Consider the following 16,792-nt stretch of genomic DNA (forward strand, 5'->3'; position numbering starts at 1 on the left):
TGGCTGACAACTTCATGGCTCAGCTTTTTTCCCCTCAGCAAATGCAAGTGTAAACTAAGTAGAGAAAATCAAATATAAAACCTCTAATCCTGGACAACAGAACTGTCACAGAGCAATCCAGAAAAGGCTTCTTTAAAGACACCTCCTCTAAACTTTTTATGCCCCATAATCTTCTACATAAAAAATGGATCACTAGGTTTAATGTTACAAGACAACCTTCTTTCTCTGCGATATTTACGATAGCTGTAAAAGTGGAATCACTAAGTTTTAGTGTATTTATGGTAGCTGTAAAAGAACCCAGTTTCTTTTCAAGATCGCTAGTGTGTAACTCTTATAAATTGCTTGAGACAATATAGTCCTTCTGGTGTTAAAAAACAGATGTGCAAACAGGCTCCATGCTCCCTCAAGGCACCCACAGATCCAAAAACAATAACTGGAAGCAGGCTCTGATTGCCTGAGCAAAACAATTTTAAATTACATTACCGGTTCACCAAGAGATCCTGGCTTGCCATCTTTGCCATCATTCCCAGCAATGCCCTGTAAATGAAATGCAAAACAGGGTGTAAGGAAGGAGTCAACAGGGAAGATTGGCGTGGGTTTTGTCAGTGCGAGTTTCACGGTGACAGCTCTGCTTCATTGTGGCATACTTGAATTTGCATAATCCTCCAAAAACTTCCCTATTACTATAGCTCAGCCATAAACCTTTCCTGGCCACACCACAACAACATAAACTTCCATTTTCCAGCATGGCAAGTCTAAGGGGTTTTCTCCTTTGCAGCAAGGCAAGCACCCCAACAGTCTTAAAACAGGATTCTGAAAACAGCTGTTATATAACATTATAATGCCATTATCTTCATTCAACTGTGCTGCTTTACACTGGAAATAGTTCTGGCCCATCCTCATGACAGATTTAAAAAAACCCAAATTTCATATTAATACATTTTCCAGAAGAGAAGAGTCTATGTCCAAGATGCACTTGAACTTGAGTCAGCGCAAAAGGACTATTTTGACTGTGGATTGAGATAAAGACAGTATTTCATTCAATGAATTTTTGTGCCCTTAAACTAGAGCTATTAGTTGGTTTTTGTGCTCTGCATAATAGTATTTCTTCCAGTGAGGAGACAGATAAGGAACAGACCTGATTCAGCTTGGTGATTAACACTTAGCTTTAAAGTGATCAAATACAGCCAAGGACACAACATCAACATAATAGATACCATAACAGATCGTGCATAGCCTTCAAAACACCTCAGAAATGTCACCTCTTGTTTTACACACCTATGTGTTTATTAACAGTTTAATGTATTGAATTAGAAGGAGCTGAATTGCACTCACTGGCAGTCCAGGCAACCCTGGTGGGCCCTGTGGACCTGGAGGGCCATCTTTACCCTGGAAATAAAGCAGAAACACCATGGGTCAGACAAGCTCCTCAGATGCTTCTGTCAGCTGAAGACAGAAGATAGATAGACTCCACATTATCAAATATGGAGTCTGACAAGGGACAACTGTGGGAAGCTGGTCTTGTAGCCCATGTCACACAGTGTACAAGGTTTCCTTGAATTCCTTCTCAATTAAACTGGAGGGCTTTCTTTTTGTATACAATATCCAGTATTAGCTATAAGTTGTTACAGATGGAGAAACCACTGAAATCACTGGTAATTTTTTTCTGAAGTTTAATTGTTTTTAGTCCTAAACTTCCTGCATGTGGTATCTAGCCGGGAAGTAGAAGATCTGTATTTTATACCTATCAAATGAGTAATTTTGACTAGTGCCTTGCCCTCAGTCCCAAGAAATCTCCTTAGTTCATAGGACTGGACAATAGCGTCCCAGGTCTTTCAGTGTCTCAACCTCGATCATCCATTTGAAAGGGAATTTAAGCCAGCCTGTCTATGCTCTGATTGCTCACTGATTTCATAATCAGAAGGACCATCACTGTTCACTTGTGATGAAGTTCTGGTTGAAATAGATCCGCAAAAGGCACCTTGCTCATTAGGAAACCCTGCTCTAGAAATTAATCACAGAATCACACAATCTTAAACTGTTCCAGCTCAACAGCATGCATTACTCAGGAAAGGTTCACTTTTTCCTCTTCAGCCTGAAGTTAGCATCAATCAGATTACCTGTCCCCCCCCAGGGTTTTCTGATGCATTACTATAACATAGCATCTGAACACCCTTCAAATGGAACAGCTGTAGCAAAATTCTTCACGGACTTCTCAAAAATTACATCTGTATTAGTACTTTGGTGCTAGGGAATGGTCTCAGGTTCTGGCTTCTGAGCAGTCTGTGCCATGACATCCTTCAACAAGTTGCTAGTTTTATTTTGACAGTCCCCATGCACCATTCAGGTGTTAGCCTGAGTCACGAAGCATCCTAACAGATTTAGTCATCCCGTTCTAGAGGCTAAGAGGTGTTAATAACAAGGACAGACAGATGAGAGGTGCAAAAACCTCCTCAGAAGTCCCATGGACTGGATCATATTTTGGCTAATTCAGAGTTTCATTTGGTGCGTAAACAAATCTGCAAGAACAGAGTCATCTGTGGTTATTTGTGGAGGTCCTACTTGCAGATGTAGAGTTGATTCAGGCTGGATATTTTGGAAAGATTTCAAAGGACATTACATGGGTTCCAGCTCAGCTTTACTTCACAGACCTAAATGTAGGTGAAATACACAGCTCAGAACTTACTATGTCTCCTGGGCTTCCTGCTGGTCCTATTGGTCCTGGTGCCCCATCTGGTCCCTGAACAAAATAAAGCAGAAACTACATGAGCAATTAACGCATTTGTACATTTGTCAACACACTCCCTACCACAGCTGGCAACACTGACGTTTTCTTCAGTCACTCAGTTCAGTATTTATTCCATCATTTCTTCATTCATCACAGAAAAGCAGTGCCAACCTCTGCATGCAATCAGTCTCCAAAGCCAAAAATAGTCTGATATTTGAGTTTGGTCCTGGCTCTTCCTTCTGAAAATAGGGGGAAAATAGGAAAAACCCAATCTTGTGACAAAAATAACTCTAAAGAATAGAAATTATTATGGGACCAGTTTGAAGCACGTGCTGTGGCAGACAAACTCCTGGAGCCACAAGTCAACGCAGACAGAGGAAAAAGTCAGCAAAAGTTGAAGAAAAAGTATCTTGGATAACATCACATAGTGCTCTGCTTTGACAGGCTCAGTTTTACTTTGCACATTTCCTTTGACTGTGAGTCTATTCAGAGGGTCTCATTGGAAAATTTTAAGAGTTTTAATCCTACTGGAATAGCCCTATGGCTGTGGCAGTATGAGGTTAATACAGACACAGTAAATGTGTCTGTGTTATTAACTGCTTAAATAATGCTCTTGGGACAGCGAATGACCCACAAAGCAAGCCCACATGTTGTCCCAGTGACAAAGCATTCAGCATCCTTTAGGGACTGCTACCATCTGAAAACAGAATTCTAACCTAATCCTCTTTTCTGGTACCTCTTGTCATTTAGTCAGTGCAATGTAAATTCAGCTTTGAAGAGACTGTGCTGATCCCCAGAACAGACAAAGGCTGCACACCCTCAGCATGGCAGAGCCAAACTGCACTGTAAGCAGCAATATGAGTAGTGATGACTGGGCAAAGAAAGGTGGTTTGGAAAGAAAAGGCCTTCACTCAGGAAAAGTCCCATCTCTTGGAGGGCGTAAGCAATGTTATCACAAGCAGGAGAGCCAAGTTATTTCAGCCTTGCTTCTGCACTGTCACCTCTGTATTTGCAGAGACAGTAAAATCAGGAATGAGAAGGACAGTGATGGAGAGGGACATGCGTAAGAGGCTTTTACATTCAAAAGTAAACCATAGGATATGAAAACTGGGGAAAATCCAGTCTCATACCACCACATAAAATTGAGAATTACAACACTCTTGGATCTGCTGGTTCTAGAATGACAACTTATTTCACATAAAAGAAAACAGCTATATACACACTACCAAGTAGTCTCTGTGGAAGAGTTTGCATCATCATTGCCTTGTATAAAGAGGGTGACTGAAGCTTAGCATCAATTTACAGAGTGAGTTGAAGCCAGCAGTAAGAAGTGGCTAATGTATTAAATAGTAATTATCATGAGAGGAGAACTCTAAGACACCCAGGGGACCATTTGGAACCCACTGGAAAAGGCAAATACAATGCACATACAGATGGGAACGGTCTTCTTCCACATGGAGCTTGCAACAACCTTTATTAATAAGGAAAGTACAGGACTATCTTTGCAACAGAGGAACTTACAGGTGGACCAGGGTTTCCAGGAGCCCCCGAAAAGCCGGGCATTCCAGGGTGGCCCTGCAGAAAAAAGAGAGTTTCTTTATGCATTATGCACATTTCTAGTTGTATAAAAGTTAACTGGTGATTGAACATTGTGAGGCAACATCAAAATGAGACAATACACAGAAAGCTGGTTATAAGGAAGTAAAGAACCATGGCTTTTTAAAGCAAAACCTTATTTCTTAAAGCATGTATTTCAGAAATAAACGTAGAAAAATTTAAGGTGTACTTTTTCTAATGTGTACTTCAGTCTAAGCTAATGGAAGATGACAACAGATACTGTGGAATTGTACAAGGCAGGAGGTCAGGCAGGAAACCTCTTTAAAAGAGTCTACAAATCTCATTGAAGTGCTTATTTGCACCTTAAGCTATTGACTCAGGCTTTGGCAAAATTAACTATGAAAGTTTGCTCTAATTTAGACCATCCTCCTCTTTCCTGTGGCATCTCAGTCTCTCCTAAAATAAGTCATCCTTACATTCATCTTCTAAGTCAGATAGAAACACTGGCTTTTTCAACCCAAAGACACCTGACCTCCCAGATCTCATCTAGGCATTAACCGATCAGGTATTGTAGAGAACAGACCACATTCGATCTAGAGGTGAGGAAACCGATCATACGGGAAGGGTTTTATTGGAGATAGGGATGGAAGCCTGTGGAAGACTGCTATAGTTCCACTGTTCAGCATAGCCCATTTGAGGTTTATCAGTGATGAAGAGCTCCCACCTTCCTCCTCTGCCTTTGACAAGGATATTCCTCTACAGATGTCACATGAGTTATTGAAGGAACAATCACAGCGATGGCACTGCTGGAAAGCACACTCTGTTTTTACCTGTTCACCTTTTTCTCCTGCATCCCCAGTCATACCACGGTCTCCTTTAGCACCCTGATAATGAAGAAAAAAAAAAAAAAGCCACTGAAATTCACTTAGATTCACTATTGTATCAGCTTTTAGACCTATTTCATAAAGCACTTGGAGATTTGAGCATTAAAATCACAAATTAGGACTGAGTCCTGCTTGCCCTCCTCTTCAATTCTTCCCTAGACTTTCACTACTAATGTTGGAGCCAGGAATATATGTGAAGAATGGCCTTTGAACAGTCCCAGCATAGCATATTTTTTTGGTGATGTAGTCTCATGTACATGAAGAGGACTTACACCTCGTTAGAAAGTAGACGGGTTGTTAGGAACTTCACTAAATCAGGTATCGGTAAGGAATCATTTGGCCCAACAAAGATGTCCACACTATGAGCTAGTAATCTGCCCTCCCTTCAGGGAGAGCTGCAATAAAATTTGCATTTCTAAGGCCCAGTGAGAAAATTCATACCCAGAAAGTGCCTCTTTCTCTTTCTCTTTTTCTCTTTCTCTTTCTCTCTTCTTTCCTAGCGATGACAGAACAGAGACAGCTAACGCAAGTGTAGGTGCCTGTATTACCAATGCTTAAAGTAAGGCAAAATGAGTCTCATACAGTGAAAAATACTGAGATGATGAAGAACAAATTATGAACAATGCACTAATGAATTACTGGCCGTGGAAATAATATTCTGGTTAGAACATGGGAGCTAGGAGACAAGTGGGGGGAGGGAAGGCTGCTATTTCTTAATTAAAAGAGGCCTAATTCATATTGCCAGAAGGCATGAAGCTGCTCATGAGCAAAGATGTGCAGTTCTACTGCTCTGTTTCAAAATAGGACCTAACACTAGTTTGGATGGTGTTAAGAAAAATAAACTACATCTTCAGAAGTGCAGAGCTCTTTCAGTCTTCCTCTGAAAGGATCTTCTTAATGTTAGAAAGGAATCGCAAAGACTGTCTTTGTGCCTTCTTAGGGGGTCTCACGTATTTTCTTTTAACATTTGCAAACTCTGTGTATCTGCCTTTTTACTGAATGCAAGTTAGACTATTAATCAATTACTTGATTTTACTTTACATGCACATGTACAGTTTAAAATTGGTCCTGTTACTTCACCTAAACATTCAATCTTGCTGCCCAAATCTCTGATTTCTCATAGCATATAAGAAAGCTGCTGACATGGTATATCTCAGACTACCTCACGTTTCTGCTAGTTATTATCTTTGTGGGTTACTGATTCCTTTGCAAATTTTATCCTGGAACATACTTTCATTTTGATCAACCCTATATTTACTTTTGAGACTCTACTGCCTTCCCTACCACACTTTTAATTGCAAGATGTAAGATTAATTCATGAATCTCTATTAACTTGTCGTACACTCATAAGTGCAAATACAAAGATGTTAAAACAGTAGAAGCTATTTTAAGACAGTAGGTCAGTAATGTGGGCAAGTCTGGAGGAAACTGTGCTCCATCATGAAATCATCTTATCTCTTCCTTCATTGGTTTGTTCTGATTTATTTCAGATTAGGCAGTTGTAAAGGTTTTGATTGTGACCAGGCACCGGCATTGTGAGCAGACTGATGCCAGACCTCTTCATGGGAAATGCTTGAAATGTGACATTATTAGAATCCTTCAGACACTGGAAGTTTTATGTTGGCCTGTGTCCCTAGACTGTTAGGCAGAACTATATAGTTGAAAGGATTTTTCCTTTATTATTTATATATTTATATAAAATTCCTATAGCATGTTTCAGGAAATATTCAGTCTGTGAATAAAACCACTATGGCAGACAGTGCATATAGAGTCCGGTAGGCCAATGCATCATCCTTAATTTAAATGATTCAAGCATACAGGATTCAAAGAAGAGAGGGACAGGCAGGTTGGCTATTGCTGAGGCTTTAATTTCTTCCTCAACTGATTTGAATTTAAACTTACTCTCAAGTCCTTATCTGTCATCAAAACACCAATGTAATGGAATTCAACATCAAAAATCAGGCCCTTCACTCTGTGCATGTGTGTGTATGCGTATGCGTGTGTGTGTGAGAACAACTGGATGGTAGCAGAAATTATTTAGGTAATGCAGTGTTCATGTGGGGAGCTGTGCAGTTCTGCTCGCATGTGGCACCCAGTGAATTGCCAGTACAGGGCCCACCCAGCAGGCCAGTCCTACCTCTTTACACATAGATAGATACCACCAAGATCTTGTGTTAGCCAGTGTACTAACCAGTCACAAATAAGTTTTTTAAACAACTAAAGAAAACCAACCAACCTTTGGGCCATCAAGCCCAGGTGGGCCTGCAGGACCTCTGGGACCAGGATTCCCCTGCAACGCAGGAAAGGTAGAAGTAAACACTAGTTTAGACCATTGACTCCACAGACATCTAAAAAAGATTCAGTAGGTTGCTGATGAAAAAAAAACAAACTGACCATCTAAAAATGTTATAAGAAAACCAAGTTTATAGCACATCCAAGGCATGGTCACTTCCCCAGCTCTCTTACCATTTTCCCATCTTGGCCATCTCTACCTGGTGGTCCTCGGAGACCTTTATCACCTTTGAAACCTGGGATGCCTGTTAGTCCTGGTGGGCCAGGAGGGCATTCACTGCACACATCCTAGGAAGGAAGATGGAGCAATAAATTAGCAATAGATGGAAGGCACTTAGCAGACCCTACAGACACCCATTATGAATGCAGCAGTGTGGTGCCAGTATAATAATACATAGCTCTTTGCAGTTTGACCACGCTGGGTACGATCTGGATCACTTGGCCTTACAGAACTGAAATTAGGGCAGTGTGGAGCAGAGAGAGGGTCAGCATCTGAGCTCACGCATGCTCCCATGGGAAGTTCCCTATCAGTTCCAGTTGGACAGATCCTAACTGATCATCCATGATCAGGAAACCAAGGAAAAGCTTCTCCTAATGGGAAGGTCAGAGAACCACAAAGCAAGACGACCAAGAACAGCCTCATTCTGAAGCTACAAGACTACTAGAAAACTCTGTCTACACCAGTTTGCAAAAGCTGGGTTACTGCTCAGAGGGCAGATTGCTAGGGAAAACCCAGGTGGAGTGCAATGTCAGAAAGGGTGTTCTGCATGTTTCTGCTTGGTATTTTTTCACTCCACACTTGGTGCAGATCTATATAAAGCAGCACCTTGAAATCCCAGATGAAATTAGGGCTCTGTTTTAAGAACTGAAACTGTATTCAGCATCTAGCATGGTCAAGGAGAACTCATCCTATGGAGTTTGTGAAGATCAAGTGAATGTCAGTGTCCTGGCCAAATTCTGTCACAGAGAATTACTACCTCCCTCCTTCCAAAACTTCTTGAAGCATTATCTCAGTAATCTTCACATTTCTGCTATCCTCAGGAAATTATATACCATGGGTATGACATTTCCATTTCAAAAGCAGACACCCTTCAGCAAAAGGGGAGTGAATCCTGCCTGTAAGAGACAGCATAGCACAACAGGCAGCTCATCAGGCTGAGTTAGGAGGCCTTGCTCCAGCACCCAGCTCTGTCAATGATCTGTTGTAAAATTGTGGGGCAAACTGTCTTTCTAAGTCTCAGTCCCTACATGCATATTTATCTACTTATATGTGCTTGAGAAACACTCCAAACAACAGAGCCCTAATTTCATCTGGGATTTCAAGGTGCTGCTTTATATAGATCTGTACCAAGTGTGGAGTGAAAAAATACTAAGGAGGAAGAATATGCAAGGCATGCTAGTATGTTTAATCAGAACATAATCAAAAGAGGAAAACACAGGAACCTTAAAATGACCTCATACGCCCAAGAATCAGTCTCTTGCTATTATCCTGATCAGAAATCCCCCAAAATACCCTACAGTAAAATTTCCAGTAAAATATTTGGCTCTATAAGACAGCTCTTTGATGAAGGCATTTTACAGTAGCAATCTTAAAAGGGTCCTTTTGTTAATGGGATTGGTATAAAAAGCTGGGGGTTTTAGTTTCTTTTAATCAATAAGGCAGGATTTCTTGCCATGTCCCAAGACTGCTTAAAAATCTCCCACCTCAGCCCATGTAAATCTGTAAAGATTTCGCAGTCAACACCTATCAAACACTGACATTTCGCAGACAACTCTCTCATGGACAGTAAAAGCAGACCGACAGATCATCGTTTTGGAACATGGGTGCATCGGGGGTTAATTACCTGCATTCTTTTAGATGCGCCATGCAAACTAACTTTGCACCCACAGTTCAAGACTACTCAGTCACTGTTGAAGGCACACATGAAAAATCAGACGTTTTATTAAAATGTGTTCAATTGTCTGGTTTAGGTAAAGCAACTGGACAAAGTTTATTTCTCCTTGGGAACGCATGCCTCTCAGAAAGAGCTGAAAATAACAGCTTTTGCAAAATACACAAAGTTATAAAGATCTTTGTAGGTCATTTCACTGCTAGGGATAATCAAAAGGCATTGGGTTTTGATCTCCGGTATGTGATCTAGTGTCCCAATATCAGTGTAAGTAGGAGACCTGCAAGCTTCAAGGTTTGACAGAGTGTTTAAAGGCACCTTTTGCACTTGTAGCTCACTTTCCCATCACAGAATGCTAGTCAGATGTGAATCAAACGTACACTTAAAATCCCACCATCATCAAAAGGAGATTACCTTTACTAAGAGATTTATGTCCTCTGGTGAGAGCAGGGGTGATGAACCCTGTGGAATGAGAAATTCATTAGCTTAGGCAATTGTAAAAGGCATCAATGTATAAGAAATTTTCCTGAACACGCTTATGGACTCTCGTTAGTTTCCTTTGCCCTGCCTAGAACTCACTGGACCAAAAATGTACTTCCTGCCCTATATCATCAATGCACTTCATCACACCTGAGATGAGTTCTTGCTGAGGGCACTGCACAGTGGTGCTAAGAAAGTGCCTTTAGAATTTTAGCTCTCATTTACATGCAGGATATCCAGTTATTTTCATACTATTCCAAAGCCATCACAGGTATTTTTATCATAACCCCTTCGTGGTTCATAGGGTTTTTCCAGTTGCTCTGCTGGGAAAAGCAGCAGTGGAAATGCACTGAAGTGCACTTCTGAGGTGAGGTGTAGGGGTGGAAACTGAGTTAAAAGGAAGATATAATACAGAAGTTAAGTTACATACTGGTTTTCCAGGAGGTCCTCTTTCCCCTGGGTTTCCAGGTACACCCTACAGATCAAGAGAAAGAAAAAATTATAAATGATCATTAAATAACCCCCTGGTTGCTCCCACACTATGCTGACTGCTCTGGACTAGCACATATTTTACTTTTTTCCACTAAGCACCACTGCTTCTTGCACATGACAAACAGTAAACTCCTTTAAATATCTGCAACTTTAACATCGTCCGAATCCCTCCTGAATCTCATTTATCTACCATGTGATTTTGTTAAATTCATTTGAGTCACACGAAGACTGGAATTGCTTTAACTTGTCTTCTGGTCACAGGAAACACTATGAACTGCAATAGTGTGAAGGATGAAGCTTTAAATCCCTTAAGACACCTGTAACATTCAAAATCAAGACCTTGATTTGCACAAGCTTTGCAAACAAATCCCTTGCACCTGAAATAGCAATGAGCCTTTTTGCTTGTTTGTGGGGTTGTATTGGTATCAGTTTCCCTGAGGTGAAGGCGTAGACATGATGATAAATTCCTTAGAATTTAAGGTCCAGGAAGTCATGGTTTGGAAAAAGGACACTCCCACACACCCCTCAATGAGCATCTCTTGCCTGTCATTAGCAAGTCATTAGTTTGTGAAAAGAAAAACAAACCGACAACAAACCAAACAAAACAAAAGTTTATTTTTGAATCTTTCATAAAGTAATTCTTGAATGGGAAACCAAATCTTTTGAACAGGATAGTTGGTCACTGTCCAGATTGTGACAGAAATCTGCATTGCAAACATCCTTGCAGTGGTGTTTTAAGCTGGACTCGGTGAGATTTCCCCGGACCATTCTCTGTTAAATTCCTGTATCCACCTGGCTGTCACTCTGTGTCATCACTCAAGCATATGTGTGTTCTATCCATACTGAGTATCTTAAAATATCTTGTATCTTAACCAGATACAGAAGGCTGCCCTACGTGACCATTTTTGCATCTGCAGGAACAGTTTCTACTGACCATTTTAACACATCTGATCTGTGTTCAGTTTTGTTGATTCTGCAAGGAGGATGCACCTGGAGAGGTCTCTGGCATGGTGCCAGATTCCCCAGTGAGGATGTTAATCCGAGTAGTGGTTTTCAACAGGTCTAGGTCCAGCAGGGGCTGTTTAGGTGACTCTGAGACTATCCAAAATTTCCACCTGGAAAGCTGCTTTAAAACTTGGCCAAATTCTTTGCCAGGAAGGAGACTGGTATTCTGTTCATCAGGCTGGTCTGTTCTCTCCAATCAGTTCACTGTATTATTTATGCAGACGACCAGATGGGGAGTTACTTGGCTACCTGGGGATTAAACATTTAAGTGCACTGTGTGTGCACACAGGTGAAGCTGGGATACCCTGCTACGCCATGATTATAGCTATAAAGCAAACCTGAATTTCATCTGTTGTCCTGGTTTCAGCTGGGATAGAGTTAATTTTCTTCTTAGTAGTTGGTGCAGTGCTGTGTTTTGGCTCTGATGTGAGAGTGATGTTGATAGGACACTGATGTTTTTAGTTGTTGCTGGGTGATGTTTTACTGAATCAAGGACTTTTCAGTTCCTCGGGCCCTGCCAGCCAGAGGGCTGGGGGGAACATGTCCAGGACAGGTGACCCAAACTAACCAAAGAGATATTCCATACCATATGACGTCATGCTGAGTATATAAACTGGGGGAAGAAGGAGGAAGGGGGGGACATTTGGCATAATGGCGTTTGTCTTCCCGAGTCCCCGTTACACGTGCTGGAGCCCTGCTGTCCTGGGGATGGCTGAGCTCCTGCCTGCCCATGGGGAGTGGGGAATGAATTCCTTGTTTTGCTTTGCTTGTGTGCGCAACTTTTGCTTTACCTATTAAATTGTTCTTATATCAACCCTTGAGTTTTACATTCGTTTCCAATCCTCCTCCTCATCCCTCTGGGTGGGGGGAGTGAGCAAGTAGCTGTGTGGGGCTTGGTTGCCGGCCGGGGTTAAACCACAACATCCTTGTATCTCACTTATAAATGAAATCTCATACCTCTTGCTAGAGGAGAGAGAAAATGGGAAAATACATTGATTCTTCTTTTCCTATGTCCACATTAAACACTTCAGGGTGAACAACAACCCCTCAGTTACCTTGACTTTAAAAGCTTAACATTAAACACAAACTGAAGTGGAGCTGAAGTGGAACTGAAGTAGTACTGAAGTCCATGGATGAAAGCTTGTTTCCTGAGGAACTAAACCTTCTACAGGTGGGAACCAAGAGAAGACAAATGTCCTTCTGAGGAATTGAGTAAATATAAGGAAACATTATACCAATCTATAGTTTTGCTTTTTCCACAGAGCAGCTATGTGAATGTAGAAGATTGTGGGATGTTCCCAAAGTCCCTTCTCTCTCACAGATGCTAACCCTCAGGTCATGCTTCTGGCACCCTCTGCACTGTGGTTCTCAACCACTTCTGTAAGTGGAAGGAGGGTTGCCTAAATAACAGTTACACAGATTGTGCATTCCCAGACCTACTTTGTTCAGGAAGACACACAGCACTTGCTTTAAGGAGTGCAAAGCAACGCAAAGACTTGAGCCATGACAATCATCTTGGATCAGAAAGCAACACAGAAAATTCAGAAATGTCTTTCATGCTGACTAATAATGTAGCTATAAATAAGCTATTTCTACCACAGGGCTTGCTGACAGCCTTTTGCTTCTGGATCTGAAACGTGACATGGTACTAGCAGTGGAATTTGAGTGTTTAAAGAAGAATATAGGAAAAGACTTCTTTTTTATTAAAAAAGATACAGAAGGGAGCGGCTGAAACTGAAATCCTGGGAAAGATTTAAGCATGGCTGTGATATCCATATGGTATCAGATTGCACTGAGATGAAAAGGGATGGGCCTGTTTTCTTGAACAGTGTATGATGTGGAGCTGGTGATGTCTTTAATAGGGTCCAAATAAGCCAGGGTAAGAAATTAAGCTATGTGCCACGGCTGACTGTCCTGGTTTTGGCTAGGATAGAGTTAATTTTCTTCCTAGTAGCTGGAACAGTGCTGTGTTTTGGATTTAGGATGAGAATAATGTTGATAACACACTGATATTTTTAGTTGTTGCTAGGTGATCTTTATACTAAGTCAAGGACTTTTCAGTTTTTCAGGCCCTGCCAGTGAGAAGGCTGAAGGGACACAAGAAATTAGGAGGGACACTGCCAGGACAGCTGACCTGAACTAGCCACGGGGATATTCCATACCACAGAATGTCACGCTGAGTGTATGAACTAGGTGGAGTTGGGTGAGGCTTTGTGATGGCTGCTGGGGGACTGGTCAGCAGGTGGTGAGCAACTGTACTGAGCATCATTTGGGGTTTTTTCCCATTTTGGATTTTATTCCTCTCCCTCACTCTCCTTCTCATTACAATTTTTATTGTTATTAATTTTCATTTTTATTTTTATATATGTTTATTATATTAATTTGCATTACTATATTTTATTTTAAATATTTAATTATGAAGTTGTTCTTATCACAACCCATGAGTTTTACCTCTTTCCCAAATCTCCTCCCCATCCCTCTGGGGGTGGATGGGGAATGAGCAAACAGCTGCATGGTAGTTGCTGACTGGGGTTAAACCATGACACTGACAAATCTGAAAAGTACTGTATCCCGAGGAAAAGCCAAACAGTTGAAAGGTACAGGACTGCAAAAAGAGAGTGTTCTTTCAAGAACGTTTGTCTGAGCTGAAATGAACAAAGCAGCTGTAGGATGATGGCACTCTGACACATTGTATTCTCAGAGAACAGGCAACTGGAAGCAGAGTCCAAAGTAGAGGAAAGTTTGCTGGACTACACAGGCCTGGAATTAGAAAAGGCTGACAACAAGGGCCAAGCTGCAAACATTGCTCAGAACAACATGAAAATGCTAGAAGGAAGGCCTGGAGGGTATAACTGCATCTGACAAGCTGACTAACAGGGAGGGAACTGGAAAAGAGAAAGCCAGAAAATTTAAAAAGTACTTAAAAGACTCTGCCAAAAAAAAACCCTGCATGGCACTGAAAAGAGACGCTGCTAATGCAATGTGGGAGCATGCACAGACCCAAATAACAACCAGTATTGGAAAGCTCATTAAGTTTGAACACTTTCAGGAGTTTGCAGCCAACAGCAGCTGGCACAAAGTGGAATATCCAATGACTGGTACAGCATAGCAGTGCTGGAAAAAGATGTCAGCAATGAGGAGGCATGGTGCACAGGATACAGAGTACTCTGTCAGTCTGCAAAATGTGACACACAGGAATGGTCTCTAACATGGAACTGATGGAAGCTGTGCAGATGATATGCTGAAAAACGATGCTCAGGTAAGTGATGTAAGTGAAAATAAAAAAGTGTATAAGGAAACCAGTCACATAGGCTTATGGTGGGCTAATTCTATTGCAAGACTGAAAATAAAACTTGAAATGCAGTAGTTTAAATAGGTTATAAGTCACAGGAATAAAAAGCCAATAGGAGGTTTAATAAATGTGCTCTGGTTTGGGGTGTGTGTACCCTAAAATGAACACAAAGGTTCCTTGGAACTGCCCTTCGAACTGTATAGGAAAATCAACCCCAGAACAGAAAACTTTGCTTTTCAGATCCAATGGCAGTAATGTATGCATCCACAAAGTTTTTGTAATTATGAAAACAAATGCAGGGGAAGATTAACTTCCTGGTAATACTGGAACTTAGTTATCATAATTAATTAACATAATTAAAAGTGATTAAATGTTTATGTTAATTAAAATTAGCTCAATCAAAATATAGAAAGACCCTATTAAATGGGTGCCCTCACTGCTAATAGCAGGACAAGAGACTGTCTCATTCAGATTGTTTTCTAATCTAGAGGAACTGAGTAGGTCTGTTGAACAGAAACATTTTATTTCCCAGCAGACAGACAGAGGAGAATGGATGCTTCCCAAAAAACATGTTGTGTAAGGATATTCGGCCAGAGAGTGTCAATTCCTTTAGGGGTATGTGGTCAAGGACATTTTTCAGTGTGACAAGGGAAAATAAAGAGGAAGCCATAAATAAGAACATACAGGGACATAAACCTGGCCAACAAATAAGGCAGGCAGTGATGGGAACCAAACCTGGACAGTCACACTAATCGATGAAGGCATGTGGGAGTGTGAGAATGTTTATTCCAGCAAGGTTATCTGTCCTGGGAGCTTGTCAATTTGGAAACTAAAGGAAAAGGAGAAAATCAGAAACAAAATACACCAAGACACAGACCTAAGAAGAAACAAATCATGCCACTCACACTAATTGATGGGCTATCAAGAAACCACAGGCTGCACTTCCAGGAAGATCAACCTGGACTTTGCAAGGGATAAGATTGCAAGACGGGGCGGGGCAGGGGGGGCGCTGAACAGGGAGGGGTGCAGGAACTGATAGAGTGATGGAGATGCATGGGAAGACAGGGAGGACATGCAGGGGAAGAGGGAGCAGAAAGGAACACACGGGGGGAGACAGAAAAGGGTGTAGAAGGGGCCAGTCATGCGTAAAACGGGGCTGGTCAGTGCAGTTGTCTGGCTGATCCCTGCACCTGATCGCCATGGTTTGTTCTATCATCTTACTATCTTCTTAGCAAAGCTTTTCTTAACTACCTCTCTGCATAATGTATGTGTGCTGCAAGGACTAAGTGCCATCTACTGGTGAGACCTGTATGCACGGGGAAACTGGTGCCAGCTACTGGAGTCAGACCGGGGGTACGGGCTGCCCCAGCCTCCGTTGTTGTCAGCTACTGGAGTGAGTGCAGGGGTCTCTAACCCCCGGCCACTGGGGTGGGAACGGTGTGTGTTGCCAAAATCACCTACTGGGGGGACCAGCATGAGCAAGGTGAGTGAGGGGCTCCATGCCGGTGGCTGGCATGCAACTACAGGTCACAGCTGATGTGCCTGGTGCTAGCTGGGATGAGGCGAGTATCTGTGTTTTCCCCAGTCCTGGGGTGTGTGTATGTAGGGGGTGTGTATTCATCAGCATACTTCAAGCTGGACCAGCTGGCAAGAAGGGGGAGTTGGGTTCAGGCCAGAGTATCAGGTGGGTGAGGGGTCCATACCAATAAGCCCAGGGGGAAACATGAGTGTGAGGTGCACAAGGGACAAGTTGAATGTTGCATGTTTGCAGCGGCCATCAGGCTGGACCAGCAAGCAAGTAGAGGACCTGTGGGTGGGTAAGGGGGTCTGGGATCTGGGCAGGGGTGTGAGGACAGAGGGCTGTGCCAATGCTTGAAGGATCTGCAGACATGTGTGTGTGTGTGTGTGCCACCACTAGTGACTTTCTGTCTCTGCTGGCGGAAAAGAAGGAAGGGACCTGGCTGGCTGTGTTTATGCTGCATGTGAATCCTGTATGTAGATGCTGTTGAAGACGTGCCTCATCTGTGGCAACTTATGTGATCAGCCACGTCAGTGTCCTCTGTGTCTGTGTGTCCATGGCTGTATCTCTGGGATTCATGCACAGCTTCATTACTGGTTGAACCTGCAAATGGGAAATCAGCAGCTGCATCCCCCTACCCCTGGTCCTGGGCAC

The 16,792-nt window shown here is 42.1% G+C and overlaps 1 protein-coding gene across 2 annotated transcripts in view; it reads right to left on the bottom strand.

Annotated features, from left to right (window-relative positions):
- The window catches only part of COL22A1 (collagen type XXII alpha 1 chain), a 237,065-nt gene that overhangs the window by 19,148 nt on the left and 201,125 nt on the right, over positions 1-16,792 (bottom strand). For both annotated transcript variants that reach the window (XM_080381170.1, XM_080381171.1), the window contains 9 exons: positions 10,261-10,305; positions 9,765-9,812; positions 7,636-7,749; positions 7,406-7,459; positions 5,116-5,169; positions 4,250-4,303; positions 2,687-2,740; positions 1,336-1,389; positions 484-537 (listed from right to left, as the gene is read on the bottom strand). In XM_080381170.1, the coding sequence (XP_080237296.1) occupies positions 484-537; positions 1,336-1,389; positions 2,687-2,740; positions 4,250-4,303; positions 5,116-5,169; positions 7,406-7,459; positions 7,636-7,749; positions 9,765-9,812; positions 10,261-10,305 (531 nt within the window). The remainder of the gene's footprint in view (positions 1-483; positions 538-1,335; positions 1,390-2,686; positions 2,741-4,249; positions 4,304-5,115; positions 5,170-7,405; positions 7,460-7,635; positions 7,750-9,764; positions 9,813-10,260; positions 10,306-16,792) is intronic.

Source organism: Falco punctatus, assembly GCF_963210335.1.
Source record: "Falco punctatus genome assembly, chromosome: 3".
NCBI classification, from domain to species: Eukaryota; Metazoa; Chordata; class Aves; order Falconiformes; family Falconidae; genus Falco; species Falco punctatus.